Raw genomic sequence first — 16,453 nt, 5'->3', positions numbered from 1 at the left:
TTCCAAAGCTTTTAAACTAGATGGAAAACTATTATTATTTTCTTTGAAAGGATTATTAGTTACTTATGCAATTTCACCACATAAAATAGAGAATTTTTAATTAAATGAATACTGTACTTAGCTTATTATTAGTGTATAACTATCAGCTATGGGGTTCAAAATAAGATATTAAGAAGTATATTCTTCAAGTATATATGTTCCAATTTCCTAACAAATATTGTACTACAAAACCACTACATGGAATCCTTCATCAGTTCAAGTAAGTGATGCTTTGCCCTTAAATGAACAAGTTCATAGCATCCTAAGTGAGTTTAGGTGAAGCTTTGCCCTTCGATGAATCAAAAACTTAGAACACAGCATCCTAGGTTAGGTAGCGGAAACATGAGATTGCATTGTTTACTAGTATGGGTAAAAATTTACCAGCTAAGCCTCCTTGTCCCATGAAGATGACTCATAGACCATATGCACGATATTTTTGCGTGTTTGCGCACAATCGCTCATGTGTATAGCATACTATGCGCATGATTCACCATGTTTATTGCTTCTTATTCACAAGATTAACAGCCTATGTGGACTCGTCACTCTCTATAGGATTATTCCCATTTTTAAAAAGTGCAGGCTTAATAAATAAAATATTAATTTCTATTTATGGCAATTTTTTAATCTCTTAATTTATTTTTATTTCTGTTTTACTATTATATACAGTATTAATTTACTATTCATAAAAGTTTTTCATCTCAAATTTATATTATATCACTTAATTTTACTATTACATATTTAATTTCTTCCTTTAAGAGATTTTCTCGCCAGGTCTGTAAGAGTCAAATTCAAATACTTGGGCTGGATAATCGCATCCTTTTTAATTTCTAAAGTCCTCTTAATTCCCATTAACCCAACTTAGTTTAGTTAAGTTCAGTTGTTTTGGTCTGCTTATTGGGTCCCACTTCACACAAAAAGATTCAGCACAATAGAAGCCCCCCTCTTAAAAGAACAAGTACAAATCTGTCATATTTTTCGAAAATTATTGAAACTGCTGTACACGAACAAACCTGGAAATATCTGAAAAAATCTAATGCCATACCTGATGATCAATCTGCATACAGAGAAAATTACTCCACAGAAACAACAGTGTCAGCGATAAAAAATGACATAACAGAAATTATAACAAATGGCAAGTGTTGCATTCTTGTAATGCTTGATCTAAGTGCAGCATTTGATACTGTAGAACATACATATCTGATGGAAGACCTTAAAGCTGTAGGCATCGTAGAACGAGCACACGACTGGTTTGTGAGCTATCTTGAAAACCGCAAAGTTAAAGTAGTAATATCAAATGTTGAATCTAAGACAAGAAAACTAACCAAAGGGGTGCCTCAAGGCAGTGTACTAGGTCCTCTCCTGTTTGAAATTTACACGATTGAACTGGCAAATATACTTGAAACTCACAGAGTTAAGTTTAAAATATACGCTGATGATACACAATTCTATTTCCCAATAGAATCAGTTGATGAAGCTAAAAGAAAGATACAGGAAATAATGAACGACATTAAGGCTTGGATGTTAACAAAAAAGCTCAAGCTCAATGAAGACAAAAGTGAATGTATTATTTTTGGAAATGAAAGATATAAAAAGAATCGAATGCTTCCAAAGAATTGAAATAGGTCAATCGATCATTGACCTAAAGAAATCTGTCAGGAATCTAGGAGTAATCATGGATGATAGACTGACAATGAACGAACATATAAATAATATGGTAAGAAATTGTAACTATCATATTAGAAACATAGCATTTATTAGTAAATACTTAGATGAAAAATCTATGGCCATACTCATTAATCACCACATATTTTCAAGAATTGATTACTACAACTCACTGTTCTATGGCTTACCAAATTATCAGCTGAAGAAAATTCAGAGAGTACAAAACAGAGCCGCTAGATTAATAAAAGGACTACACAATAGGGAAAGAATTACCCCTGCACTAATTAAATTACACTGGCTACCGGTAAAAGCGAGAATTGAATACAAGCTACTCTTACTAACGTTTAAGATACTGAACTAAAATGAACCAAAATATCTAAAAGAATGCCTGAATAAACTAGAACCAGAAACAAATGTTAACACAAGACACATGAGTGACAAACATAGGCTATCTGAACCAAGAACAAATAGTAAATTTGGTGAAAGGGCTTTTAGCTACTGTGCGCCTAGACACTATAATAAACTGCCAACTGAAATGAAGGACCTAAAGGGAGCAATTGAATTTAAGAAGAAACTAAAGACATTACTTTTCACAAGAGCATATGATTTGGAAGATGCTACAATCAAAGAATTGTATACGTTATAATGAAAATGTTTCGTTAGATGATTAATATGGACCCGCCCGAGAAGTAGTTCACTCGACTTCAGTGGAGGGTTGGATTTAAACCCAAAACAAACAAACTAAAAATATCTACAATTTGTCATAACGAGAGTAACGCTACTCATTTTCAGTTTTTAAAAGAAAAATATCACCACGAATGATCTTTCAAATTAAAATGAACAGTCATCCATACAGTGGGAGATGTGTCAACCAGTTGGTAGCACCAACTATAGCTGCGGTTCTCTATGGGCTGCAAAGTTGCGAGAGCCCGTCTCTGACCAAGAGGACCAGGAAATAAAAGTATATATATGAAGTGTTTGTAGTTGGTTGGGACAAACCAGGTGTAAAACTTCAAAAGTTATGACTGATAAAACACACTTTAAAAGCAAAACCAACAAATGAACACTGCCTCACCTAAGGTTCCCCACCTAACCTAACATAGCAGAATTTCCTTACCTATCAACGGGGGCTTGGCCTCACCCTGCAAACCACCCTTAGACCACCTTCGCTTAACTTACGACTTAGTCCAAATCCTGTTTGCTTTCAACAAGTTTCAATCCTGGCAAGGTAACACTAAATCACAATATATTGTTAATATTTGACAAGTTAAGAATAAAGTTTACACCTGTCCCAAGAAACCACATTCACACCTCGTTCCTATATACCACGATACATCATGTTTTTTTTTTTTGTTAACTTATTTACCATTGATTGTAAGATGTTGTACTTGTATGATATATTAACAACATAAATACTAAGGTTAGTAACAACCATTCCTCCAAAATAGGTATATAGGAACAATATTAGTGTATAAACCTGTTTCTTTACATGGAATTTGCATATATAAGCATGAATATCGTCATTATATGGCTGTATCTATACGAGGAAACGTGCACCCAGCCTGCTATAAGCACGAAATCGTGCATACAGTTCGTAATACAGTAAAACTATATCATATATATAACCGCGTGCTGAGATTTGGTAAAACTTTACCCTTGTACCGTTTACATGTACTCGAAGAATAGTAGGAATAAAGTTTGGTAAGTAACTTACGTACGAAAAAACGGTACAATTGGTGGGGAAATATAAAAACAAAAGATGTAATTAGCTTGCTGGAAGTCAAAACTATATCGTATGTATAACCGTGCCCTGAGATTTGGTAAAACTTTACCCTTGTACCGTTTACATGTACTCGAAGAACAGTATGAATAAAGATTGGTAGGTAACTTACGTACGAAAAAACAGTACAATTGGTGGGGAAATATTAAAACAAAAGATGTAATTGGCTTGCTGGAAGCCTGATACTGCTAAAATATCGCCCTGAGATTTGGTATAACTTTACCCTTGTACCGTTTACATGTACTCGAAGAATAGTAGGAATAAAGTTTGGTAGGTAACTTAGGTACGAAAAAACGGTACAATTGGTGGGGAAATATACAAACAAAAGATGTAATTAGCTTGCTAGAAGCCTGATACTGCTAAAATATCGCCCTGAGATTTGGTATAACTTTACCCTTGTACCGTTTACACGTACTCGAAGAATAGCAGGATTAAAGTTTGGTAGGTAACTTCTGTACGAAAAAAACGGTACAATTGGTAGGGAAATATTAAAACAAAAGGAAATATTAAAACAAAATATGTAATTAGCTTGCTAGAAGCCTGATACTGCTAAAATATGTCTCGTCATTCATAAAAATTCTACCCATAACTTACTTAAAGTCTCGATCTGTTGCAAGAGCCAAGGCTGGAGTTTCCCTATGTCAGAAAACTTAGCACTTCTCGTTTCGTCTGTTAATAGTTCAGCCATAATTAGTTTAACTAATTAAAAATCACTCAGATATTAGAAGGACACTGACGCACATGTCTTAGAATTAGTTACAATGTTTACAACTGGGTGTGACGTCACGTGAGTGGGAATGGTAGTATGTAATTTAGTAGGGTTTCTTAATATTTTATATTTTATCGTGAATTATTTTTAAAAAATGCTTATTTAGCATGTTAAATAAGTGAAATATTAATTAATTATTCATGTTAATATATTTACCTATTGAATTCTTTGGGAATGGTAAAAATGTAATTTAGTAGTGTTTCATATTTTATATTTTATCGTGAATTATTTTAACAAAATGTTTATTTAGCATATAAAATAAATGAAATATTAATTAATTTTTTATTTACCTATATTTATCTAATGAATCATCATATCAACGGGTGATATATTCTCATTTTACGATGTATAATTCTGTAGTCTAATTCTGTACGATATAACTAACAAATCATCTTACAAAAGGTAAAATTGTGAACCAGGATAAGAGAAATACTATTTACACCTACTTATTATCTCTATATTAATTACTTAAAGCCTTTATTAATGAACAATGTCATCTAATTTGGGACAAACATTATTTTCAAATGTATCTAATTCTGTATGAGCTAAAGTGATAAACATTTGTAAACAATTATTATTCTGGCATCCTATACTTATATTATATGTTGTGAATGATTTTGTATATTAATTATACTAAACTTAACTGATATATTAGAAAAAACTATATTTCCTTAGGAAAATTAAAAATGTTACTCACAATCACCGCCGATTTTAAAGTCACGCCTGCGTATATAAAAACGTCATTTATAATTGCCATTTATCGACTAATAAGGTTTTAATATGGATATATATCATGCTTTTATGTATTAAATTACATCATTACTGTAATTTTCTATGCATGATAAATTATACATCTTAATTCTGATCTTCAAATTGTGATAAACTATGCTCTAATCAATACGATAAAATAGTAACTGGCACCTGACATGGATTCACTAAGGTATTAATAAGGATATATATCATGCTTTTATATATTAAATTACACCAGTAGTGTAATTTTCTATACATGATAAATTGTACATCTTTATTCTGATTTTCAAATTGTGCTATACTATTCTCTAATCAATACGATAAAATAGTAACTGGCACCTGCCATGGATTCCCCTCACACGCAGTGTTGCCAGATGGGTTAGTATAAAAATCCCCAAAACTCATAAAATATCCCCAAAACAACCTAAAAAATCCCAATTTCCACAAATATGTTCTCCTCTGTCTTGATCACGCAGGCTTTACTAAAATAGAAATGACTCAATATACTTCATATAAGCGCAAGCAAATCAATTGCAACAATATAAAAGTTTACTCGTCTTTTTTTCTTCATAGAAATTTGAACAGAATATCCCCATCAGTCACCCAAAATCCCAAACTTTAGGAATAAATCCCCATACCTGGCAACCCTGCTCACACGTCCCCCTTGGACAATCTTCTCAATTCTTTCACAGTCAACCATGAACGGTGAGGAAGGTTTAACTAGAATGTGATATCAGGAAAACAGTGGCCGCTTTTCCACTATTATCCTCGTCTCCATACTTCCATTGGCAAGTCCTCTCATGGCTGACATCATGGTAAGAGATATGTCCTAGCAAATTCTGCCCTGTCCCGAGTACTCTTCCTATTTTACTTTTATCAATCTTGAGATTTTGACATTTCCTTGCGTTCAAGATCATCTGTATATCGGGAATAACTCAAACGTGATAAGTATAGACTCAAGAAGATTTTTTTTTCTCTAAATGTATTTTTCTAAACAATTGTTTACAATGAAATGCGGGTATTTGGGTAGTTACCCTCTGGGATAGATGCCACAAATCCTGGATTATTTATCTATTTTACAGAAAATTTCTTTTATTCTACCGTATATTTTTTATAATAACTGAACTCATTTATACTGAGTATCTTAATCTTGCAATTTAGTTAAATCACATCCTCATTTTCAACGGAAAAAAATAAGTAAATTGTTTGTAATGCCCCAATGTATGAATGACCATCTTGTAAGACAGTGTTGCCAGATGTAGCGTTCTTTATTTAATTTTCATCTAAGTGGCAGTTGCCTTCGGGTGTTCGTAGTGTGATGACTCTTAGTTTTGCTTGTGTTCGTTGCTTTTACAACCCTTTTACGATGCTTTCATTTATGATGAAGTTGAATTAAGTTGGTGAAGTTCTTAAAGAGGAATGCAGTGAATACGTTAATGCTATTGGAATTATATACTGAGCTGTTTGAGGTGGATTATCTTGAAGAGAAAGAAAAGTTTTTGAATTGGGAAGATGTTTCAACCTAAGAAGTTACGAAGTTGAAATCTGCTTTCTGTGGCAAATAGGAAAGGTAAGAGACACTTTACCACCAAGTCAGTTTGTTTTATGTGCTTTGACACTTTTAAGTGGATATGTGTGCCTTACCACTTATGCATTACTTGCCTTAAATCCGTAAAAACAAAATCTTGCCACCACCTTCTTACTCGAATGTGTGGTTGTCTCGTTACATTTGGCATAGTTTTTAGCGTTTAAATTTTAACTTGAAATGTTAATTTCACTTAATTAATATATTGTGGTTTAGTTTAGTCTTGTCTCAGATGTATTTGGATCTTTATTACAATACAGAAAGCAGTTTACACAGCCAATTGATAATATGTTGGCTAGTCAAGGTTGAGAGCTGTAACTCCATGTTTTGATTACATTCTAGTAGTCTAGAATTTAAGTTTAATGTTAATAACGGATTTTGAGCGAAGCGAAAAATCTATTTTTGGGTGAGATAGCCATGGCGTCCTGATGGAAGGTTCCTGTTTGGTAGCTTCCTTGGGTATAAGACTACTAAGATATTCCCAGAGAATTTAACCACAGGTTATCACAGAATTCTAACTTCTGGAGCGAGTATCTCAAAGGTTTCCCTTTAAGACATCGTAATACAACAGGGGACACGCATGTCTGGTCGTGCCACATAGCTATCTCCACCCCGAACAGAGTTAACGCTTCGGTGTGTAAGGGCTGAGAATAGCTGGGAGCCGTTCCACAGCTAATCTCACTCGTGGCTACTACTGATACTCGAGACGTAAACAAACGGACGCCATTGCTCTAATGACGTCACGAGCGTCTTTATCCTGGCGCCAGTTGCTGCCCATCACCATGATACAATTGTGTAGGGTGGGAACAAACTGACGAAGTAGTAGGGAGGGTCCATCAGGACGCCATGGCTATCTCACCCAAAAATAGATTTTTCGCTTCGCTCAAAATCCGTTTTTTGGGCTCAAGCCATGGCGTCCTGATGGAAGAGTACCAGAGAATCAATGTATCGTGGTAGATTTTCCCCCCAGAGTTAAGTGCCTAGGCATTGACAAATAGCAAAGTAATCTTAGATAAGAACCATAGGAACGAAGTATCCTGCCCCCCATTGGTAGGAAGTTCCCATGGGCTATGCCGACGTCAAAGTGGTATTGAAGGACTATTCATCTTGACAGAAGAGCTTTTTAATAGCTTAGAGATGAAGCAGAATGTTTGATATTTGTATAGGAACATTCTGAGTGGGTCAGTGGTGGTTGGGCACTGTGTGTAGGATTCATCTCCTGATTATCAGAAGTAAGTATTCGAGTAGGAACCTTACTGAGGCAAGGTGAATATAATTTAAGGATAGATATCTTAAATTCTTCATGACCATAAGAAAGGAGGAATAAATAAAACTATGACAGTATATATTTCATAGTAAGTAGGAGCTGAAGGAGACGCATAAATAATAAAATAGAAATTTTATTTCACAATGCAGAAATTAAATAATTTACAGCAAAAGTAAAGTTCATTTACAGTAATAATAATGTACATAGAAATAAAGGCTTGCTCTTGAATCTGAAAGGGAATTTCAGGATTAGTAGGTACTCGTTCTCGAGGAACGCAAGTCTTTAAATAACACATCATGCTCGAGGCATGCGGCACTTGTGTAACACTATGACATTTCACCTGGGATAAGAACAGTTATAAAAGCACTAAGTGTTTTTAGACATCACTATGAATCACTCGAGGGTCAACATAGGCACCCGAAGAGTTAGAGTCCCAAATAACTCACTGTTCTACGCAGAGTTAGGTGCAGGTTTCATAACACTACCTGCGGCTACCACAAAATGTTTGATTTCGTGCACTTGTTTCGCATAATGTTTAAAGAAAACTCGCGAGGACTTCCAGCCCGTAAAGTTTTTAAGGCTTTCAAAGTCCATGCTCTGAAAGAAATTCAGAGAAGATGCCACTTTTCTAGGATCATGACCAGCGGGTGTACTGTTAGGATCCGCTCTGCGAATGAAGTAGGTGATTTTCGCTCTTAATTGTTTCAGTGACAGGTCGCTGCCCGATGTTTCTCCTTTGAAGAGTTGGCCTCCACCAAAGTTTGAAGTTCTGCGAAGATAGACCTTGAGGCTCTCTACTGGACATAGAGAGACATCCTCCTTCAGGGGGCATATTCTCCAAGGGCCCCATCTTTTGGTGGGTAATTCATTTTTGGCGAGAAACGTCGGATCAGGGGAGAGGGTCACTTCTCCTGAATCAGCAAACAGGATGTGTCCCTCTTCTCTTGATAATGCCACTATTTCGCTGACTCGAGCTCCCGAGGCGAGAGCAAATAAAAATATAACTTTCTGAGTCAGATCCTTGAGGGGGCATGAATCGTTGTCCAAGTTGGAGGCGAAATGGAGCACCTTGTCTAGTGACCAGGAGATCGGTTTCGGAGGGGGTGCTGGGCGGAGGCGAGCACATGCTTTCGGCAGTTTGTTAAAGATGTCGTTGGACAGATCAATTTGGAAGGCATATAGAATTGGTCTAGTCAAAGCCGATTTGCAGGTTGAAATCGTATTGGCTGCTAATCCTTGTCCATGAAGGTGAATGAAGAAGGACATACAGAAATCAATGGTGATTTCTTTAGGATTTTTTGCTTTAACAAAGGAGACCCATTTCCTCCAGGATGATTCATATTGCCGTCTCGTGGATTCGGTCTTGTATTCCTCTAGGAAGTCTAGACTTTTCTTCGAGATCCCAAACCTCTTCTTTGCGGCAAGGGAGAGAAAATCATGAGATGAAGGTCCTTGATTTTCGATGATGAAGCGAAGACAGTCGACTTCTGTACTTGTTGAGAGAGAACTGGGCCCGGGAGAGGGATCAGCTTGGGCTGCAGCTCCAGGACCAGGGGGTACCAGTTGCTCCGGGGCCACTTGGGAGCCACTAGGGCCGCTGTCCCTTTGAAGGTTCTCAGTTTGGAGAGGACTTTCAACAGAAGGTTGGTGGGAGGGAACAGGTATATCTTCGACCATCTGTTCCAGTCCAGTGACATGGCGTCCACCGCTTCTGCTTTGGGGTCCTCGTACGGGGCTACGTACAGAGGAAGTTGATTGTTGTCGCTCGTTGCAAAGAGATCTATCTGAAGTTCTGGGACTTGATGAGAGATGAAGGAGAATGATCTTGCGTCTAGAGACCATTCCGACTCTATCGGGTTTGTCCGAGATAGAGCATCCGCTGTCACGTTGCGGAATCCTTGTAGGTGAACTGCAGACAGGTGCCACTTCTTCTTCTCCGCCAGACGGAAGATTGGGAGAAGCACCTGATTTATCTGGGGTGATCTTGAGCCCTGGCGATTGAGACAACGAACTACCACCGAGTTGTCTAGGGTTAGACGGATGTGGATCGAGGGCGGCGGGGATAGCTTCTTCAGAGTAAGAAGGACCGCCATGGCCTCCAAGATGTTTATGTGGAACGTCTTGAATAGTGGAGACCAGGTCCCTTGAGCTTGTTTCAGGTGGGAGTGACCTCCCCAGCCCTCCAGTGAGGCATCCGTGTGGATGTTGAGTGATGGAGGAGGGTGTTGGAGAGGAATGGACCTTTTCAGGGCCATTGCTTCCGACCACGGCTTTAGGAGGCGTCGAAGTCTGTCTGGAAGCCGTCTCTTGAGGTCTCTTCGAGCGATGGATGCCGATCGTCTCCAGACTCCCGCGGCATCCTTTAGCTGTGCACGAAGCACTGGGTTTGTCACTGAGGCGAATTGTAGAGAGCCTAGAACTCGTTCCTGCTGTCGTCTTGAAATGCGTTTGGATTTCAGTAGTCGCTTGACAGACCCTGCTATTTCCTTCCTTTTCTTCTGGGGGATGGAAAGGCGGTGTGACTGAAGATTCCAGTGGATTCCCAGCCACTGAAACTTCTGAGCTGGAGAGAGGCGAGATTTCTTCTCGTTGATCTTGAATCCCAGGTGTTCTAGGTACTGGGTAACTTCGTCGCAAGACTTTGTACACTCTTCGGGCGATGGAGCCCAGACTAGCCAGTCGTCGAGGTAGGCCATCACCTGGACGTTTCTTAGGCGGAGCTGTTGTACTATGGCATCCGCCAGCTTTGTGAAGATCCGAGGGGCCACATTGAGGCCGAATGGCATGGCCCGGAAGGCGTAGCTTTTCCTTTGGAGTCGAAATCCTAGGTAGGAGGAAGCGTGATGGTTCATTGGAATGTGCCAATAGGCATCCGCCAGGTCTATAGAGACCGTGTAGGAACCTTGAGGCAGAAGGGTCCTTATTTGTTGAAGCGTCAGCATCTTGAATTTGTTGTTCTCTATGAACTTGTTGAGGGGGGATAAGTCCAGAATGACTCTGAGCTTGTCTGAGTCCTTCTTGGGAACGCAAAACAGTCTCCCTTGGAACCTGGTGGACTTTACCTTCCTTATCACCTTCTTGTTCAAGAGGTCTAGAACATATTCTTCCAGAATGGGGGTCGATTGTTGGAAGAACTGCTGGAAGATTGGGGGTGGATGCACCCAACTCCAGCCTAGACCGTTCTTGATGATGCTGTGTGCCCAAGGATCGAAGGTCCAACGATCCTGGAATTGGCGGAGTCTTCCTCCCACCGGAAGCACTTCATTGCTTCTGGTGTCCCGAGGACTTGTTGCCTCGGCCGCTAGCTCCCTTTCCTCCTCTACCTCTGGAGGGACGACGAGAGGCGTCTCTGCTTGCACCCCTGGACAAGCCTCTACCTCTGGCATGAAAGGTAGTGGTTGGCTGTTCGAAGGCAGGGGTGAAGACCGGTGACTGTGACAACACCGGTTGGGGGACCAATTGAAAGGTCTGTTGTGGTTGGGCAACCACTTGGGAGGTAGCGGGTCCCGGAAACTGACGTCTTTGTTGACGTTGCTGGGGTTTTGGTTTCTGAGGTTTCCTCTTAGGCTGAGGTCCATCGTCCTGAGAGGTTTTCCTTTTCCTGGACATGCCCCACTTGTGGAGAAGGTTCCTATTCTCCGTGGCGGCTCTGTCCGTTATTTCCTTGACAAGGTCCGAAGGAAACAGGTGCTTTCCCCAGATGTTGGAGGAAATCAGCCTCCGGGGTTCGTGTTTCACGGTGGCACCGACAAACACGAATTCACGACAGGCTCTACGAGCCTTTATGAAATGGTACAAGTCCTTCATTACCGTCAGTAAGTGGGATTTGGCCAGTACCATGTAGTGATCTGGTACTGCTGTGTCACAGGCCATAACTTCAAGTTGGACTTGATGAGAAAGAGACGCTGCAAGCCTCTCCTTCGTGTCTTGTTCCCGGCGAAGGAGGTGATCGTTGAGCTTAGGGAGGTCTTCATTAAACTGACGTCCGGCAACGTCAGGATCAAGCCTACCCACAACGAAAGTATGTTGGACATCTTTCCATTGTCTCGTGTCAGGGGGCGTTACGATGGAGAAGGGTCTGCACTCCTCCAGTGCAGGGCAGGGTTTCCCTTCTTCCGCCGCCTTAAGGCATGCAGCCAAGGCCTTTTCCAAAAATGGAAGAACCGCAGTGTCAGGAGCGACATAAGTAGGATGCTTCTTGCTCAAGGCAGGAAGCTTAGAGCAGGTAAAGCCCCTGCTCTTAAATGCGGAGGCTAACATAGCCTGGGCCTTAGCGAGATCGAACACTATCTCTTCCTTAGGTTCGGTCTCCTCCTTCGAGGCAGGTTCAGAACGAAGCCGGACGTAACAGTCCGGGTAGGCCTCGAAGCTTGGGAAGAATTCCACATCTTCCAACGGGACCGTGCCAATCTTGTCACTAACAAAGATCCTGCCGGTCGCAATAACCATATGCTCTGCATACCTCCACGGGTTGGCATGAGAGCAAGCTGGGAGATCCTTAACCGAAATCTTCTTCGGTTCTCTGGATCCAATCATTGACCTGATGGACTCCTGGTTCTCCTTCAGTCTGTCGTCCATGACAGCTCTAATCAGCCGGATCAGTTCTTGGGTAGACGAAGAGGGATCCGGGGTCGAGGAGGTAGACGGAATGGACACATCCGTCGGTGTAGGAGTAGGCGGAGGGATGGATGGGGGAGGAGCTCCAAGCTCCGATTCGGTGTATTCCACCTTGTCTTCATCCTCTTCGGCTCCTTGAGCCATAAGCGTCTTCTCCGTGTCTTCCGAGACGTCAGAGATCTGTTCATCCTCTTCGGAATCTAGGCGACACTCGTGCATGGACTGAGCCATGACCACATCAGGTTCCACCGTAATTTGGACAGTTGGGATTGCTTCCTTTGGAACCACTGAATCAGGGGAGGCCTTAGGGAACAGCAGGGACCTCAGTTCTTCAGTGGCCAGGTACGGTCCAGTGGCATTCCTCTGAAAACCACGCACCCACTTGCGCAGTTTCTCACGAGCCACGTCTCTAACCTCCGCTGAGGGAGGGTTATGAAAGGCCTCAACTAGGTAGGCCTGGCAGACCGTACAATCCAGTGGATTCCAGAACTTCCAATCCCCTCTCTTGTCTGAGCAAGGGGCGTGAGTCCTGCACGCCGTATGTCCGTAAAACTGGGAGCGTTTCACGGCACAGTATGCGAAATCGCATTTCATCTGCTCCTCCTGTGGAAGAAAGAGAAAATGAGTATGGGGGAGTCATAGGAATGGCTCTTAAATTAAGTTAATATTAATCATTAATTTTAACTTATAAGGTGTGATGCATAGAGAGTGAAACAGTAAAGGAGAACACGCTCCATGCATCTCGCCCGGCTGGTTACCAAAGGCTTGGTCCTGGGATAATCCAAATGACCGAGATCATTGGATTCAGTTTCCTAGGATTCCCATTATATTGGAACTCCATGGAAAGCCAAGGACAAGGTTGGGATCGAATTCATTCGGTTCCCAGATAAGAGCCAGAAGGTCTCATTAAGGGTAACTGCTTCTGGCAACCAGCCGTGCTAAGATGCACATAGCATGCTGGAAATAGAAGAATGCAAAGAGACAGCATGATCACTAATAGGGCAGTACTAGGTACTGATCTTAGAAGCAAAGCAGCTTATCTATTTGCCAGGTAGGGCTATCTTAGTCTTATGATAGCTACAGAGAGGGGGTGCAAGTATTCTTGACGCCTCCGGGGTATCCGGCAAGCCGCCGGCACGCCGGAGCCCGCTCCAGCATAGATTCTGGCATTAGAACAGACAATTTTCAAAAGTCAGTTAGATACCAGGATGGCGGCCGCCGGCACAACGGCGGCACGCCGGCAGGGAGCGGCGGCTCCGGCAGCCGGAGGGATGCCGGATTGGTGACTGGGGTAAGGATGGTACAGGTAGTATCGGGTTGCCGGCAGTATATGCCGGCACTCCGGAGATCGACCGGCAAGCGGACGATTAGATAGGAGTAGGAGAGCCGCCGGTAGTAGCCGGCGGCAGCCGGCAGTCCCTCGGAACACGGGGGGCTGGCGGCAAGGGTAGGGAAGTCACCAAGAGGCAGGTATTGCCGGCATAAGAGGCGGCAAGAGACCAGCACCCAGATAGATAGAGAGACAGGGGGAGGGGGGGAAGGACGCAGGAAGTACCTTCAGGGTTCCAGGCATCCCTCCCCCTCCCTGAGGGGGAGTACCCATGATAGAGACAGGCTCTATCATCCATATGCAGGGGTCACTAGGGACCGGGAGCAGGTAGCCCAAGGGAGGACTAGGGAACACCCAAGATGGGGGGGGGAGACTCCCTTATGCAGAGTTACACTAGGAACTAACCTTATAGGACACTATGAAGGTATATGTACCAGAGCGGACTGCACAAGGAAGCTCGGGTAGCCCTACTCATCCACCCTAAGGAGGAGTTGTAGGACAGGGGACAGATAAGTATAAACTAACCTAAGCATAGGCTAGGCTATACAAGAGATAGGTGGGGAGGGAGAAGAGAGGGGTCTTCCCAGGAAGGGTTTCTGTACCAGAGCGGCCACAAAGGGAAGGGAGGACACTCCCTAACCTAAGATTAGGCTGATCGGCTAAAACGGTGCAAGAGTACAGTTTCAGCAAGGAACAGAGAAACCTTCCTAACCCGACCTAGATCAGGGCTAAAAGTCCTGAACTAGGCAGGGAAGAAGACGTATCGCTATCGCAGGAAAGTCGCAGACTCTCCTAGCCATAGAGGTAGGCTAGCCTAACCTCACTCTCAGACGCAATCCTAAAGGGGGTTCATTCCTTTAGGGAGGACTGAGAGGCGATATAATACTCTATTAGACAATGAATCCCTTTACTCAGAAAAGGGATCAAGGCTAATTAGAGGGAATGCCAAGGCAGGGGATGAAGGAAGCATATAGGGGTCCTAAGGTTAGGTTAGGCTAGTAAGAATCACTGACTAGCCTATCCCCTATATGGTCCCTGAAGGCGAAAATATTTGCATCACTAGTCAAAAGTATTGTATAATAATAATGCCACTATCTTCATAACTTAGTCTAGGATCACTGATAAATCATGCATGAACACTTGTATATAGGCTCCTGGCCTGGGGGCTATAGTAGCCGACTGGTATGAGGTCAATCGATGACCGATAAAAAGCGTCTAAACACGATATAAAAGTTCCTAGCTATGAAGACTAAATAAACTAATGTATTCGATTAGTATATCAGGCCGGAAGCGTTGTTGTGGCTAACTAAATAAGACATGCAAAACAACAACGACGCCATAAAATGGCGGGTCCGGTAGAGGCACAGCTCTGCCACAAAACATCAATTATTTCGCAAAATAATATTTACTTTACGGCCAGAGCTTAATTAAACAATACTGGAACCTTGTACTCAACTTTCCAGAAGAAGGCGAGGCTGAAGGTAACGACATAGCGAAGATGCAAAACGATAAAGTTCACACAAGGGAAAATCCGTCTCAGTAGGGCAGCTACTAAACAAAGGATAAAGACGCTCGTGACGTCATTAGAGCAATGGCGTCCGTTTGTTTACGTCTCGAGTATCAGTAGTAGCCACGAGTGAGATTAGCTGTGGAACGGCTCCCAGCTATTCTCAGCCCTTACACACCGAAGCGTTAACTCTGTTCGGGGTGGAGATAGCTATGTGGCACGACCAGACATGCGTGTCCCCTGTTGTATTACGATGTCTTAAAGGGAAACCTTTGAGATACTCGCTCCAGAAGTTAGAATTCTGTGATAACCTGTGGTTAAATTCTCTGGGAATATCTTAGTAGTCTTATACCCAAGGAAGCTACCAAACAGGAACCTTCCATCAGGACGCCATGGCTTGAGCCCAAAAATACCATTAACCATAGAAAGTCTCTCTCTCTCTCTCTCTCTCTCTCTCTCTCTCTCTCTCTCTCTCTCTCTCTCTCTCTCTCTCGTATTCGAAAGGATTATAGCTACTTCGATGCATTTTTCTTTAATATTATAGACTGCAAAGCATTTGAGTTGTGTTATCAAGAACGTTACCACGTAAATATTTCTAAAAATGTCTCATCATTTTATTTCTTGCTTATTTATTTAGCTAATTATTAATTTAGTTTGATTAGTGAAGAGTTTATAAGTGTATATATAATTGTCTTCGTGTTTTATAATACACATAACACTTACAAAGGTGAAAATATAACAATCGAACAGAGGGTAGCTACATGTACCGGCCTTCGGGACCCTGAACTTTGTAAGTTTTTTGTTAGAATATAGAAAACAGATAAATCATTTTTGTATTCGTGATACATACGTTTAAACGTGTTTTTATAGATTCCTAGATTATATAATCCATGGGCACTATTTAAAACCATTAGCTAATTGAGATGAAACACGAAATTACTTTCAAGTTTCAACTGTATTTAATGCTACAAGCACCTAAATGTTCCTGAAGATTTTTTAAAGTACAAAATATATATGTGAATGCTATTTTGATTATATTGAGGATTATGGATGATTTTTGGGTGCAAATTATAGACATATTCACGGAGTAATATCTATTCTATAAATCAGATATTAATTTCAGTTAATAGTAAATCACTGAGCATTG

The 16,453-nt window shown here is 41.3% G+C and overlaps 2 protein-coding genes across 6 annotated transcripts in view; one reads left to right on the top strand and one right to left on the bottom strand.

The window, feature by feature from the left end:
- Dbp45A (putative ATP-dependent RNA helicase Dbp45A) overlaps positions 1-4,249 on the bottom strand; it is a 65,568-nt gene extending 61,319 nt beyond the window's left edge. For both annotated transcript variants that reach the window (XR_011040760.1, XM_068355764.1), the window contains exon 1: positions 4,076-4,249. Coding sequence is in view for 1 of the 2 variants with exons in the window: in XM_068355764.1 (XP_068211865.1) it covers positions 4,076-4,169 (94 nt within the window). In the remaining variant the exon portion in view is untranslated. The remainder of the gene's footprint in view (positions 1-4,075) is intronic.
- The window catches only part of LOC137624743 (uncharacterized), a 412,156-nt gene that overhangs the window by 2,051 nt on the left and 393,652 nt on the right, over positions 1-16,453 (top strand). For 2 of the 4 annotated variants that reach the window (XR_011040759.1, XM_068355695.1), the window contains exon 1: positions 5,674-5,815. The exons of 1 other annotated variant lie outside the window; for it this stretch is intronic. The gene's annotated coding sequence lies outside the window, so the exon portion shown is untranslated. Of the gene's footprint in view, positions 1-5,673; positions 5,816-6,307; positions 6,571-16,453 lie in introns of those variants that run through there. One more of the 4 variants, XM_068355700.1, reaches the window with a different exon arrangement.

This window comes from Palaemon carinicauda, chromosome 2 (genome assembly GCF_036898095.1).
Source record: "Palaemon carinicauda isolate YSFRI2023 chromosome 2, ASM3689809v2, whole genome shotgun sequence".
Lineage (NCBI taxonomy): Eukaryota > Metazoa > Arthropoda > Malacostraca > Decapoda > Palaemonidae > Palaemon > Palaemon carinicauda.
The sequence above is the reverse complement of the archived record's forward strand: the minus strand, read 5'-3'. Positions and strand labels throughout refer to the sequence as shown.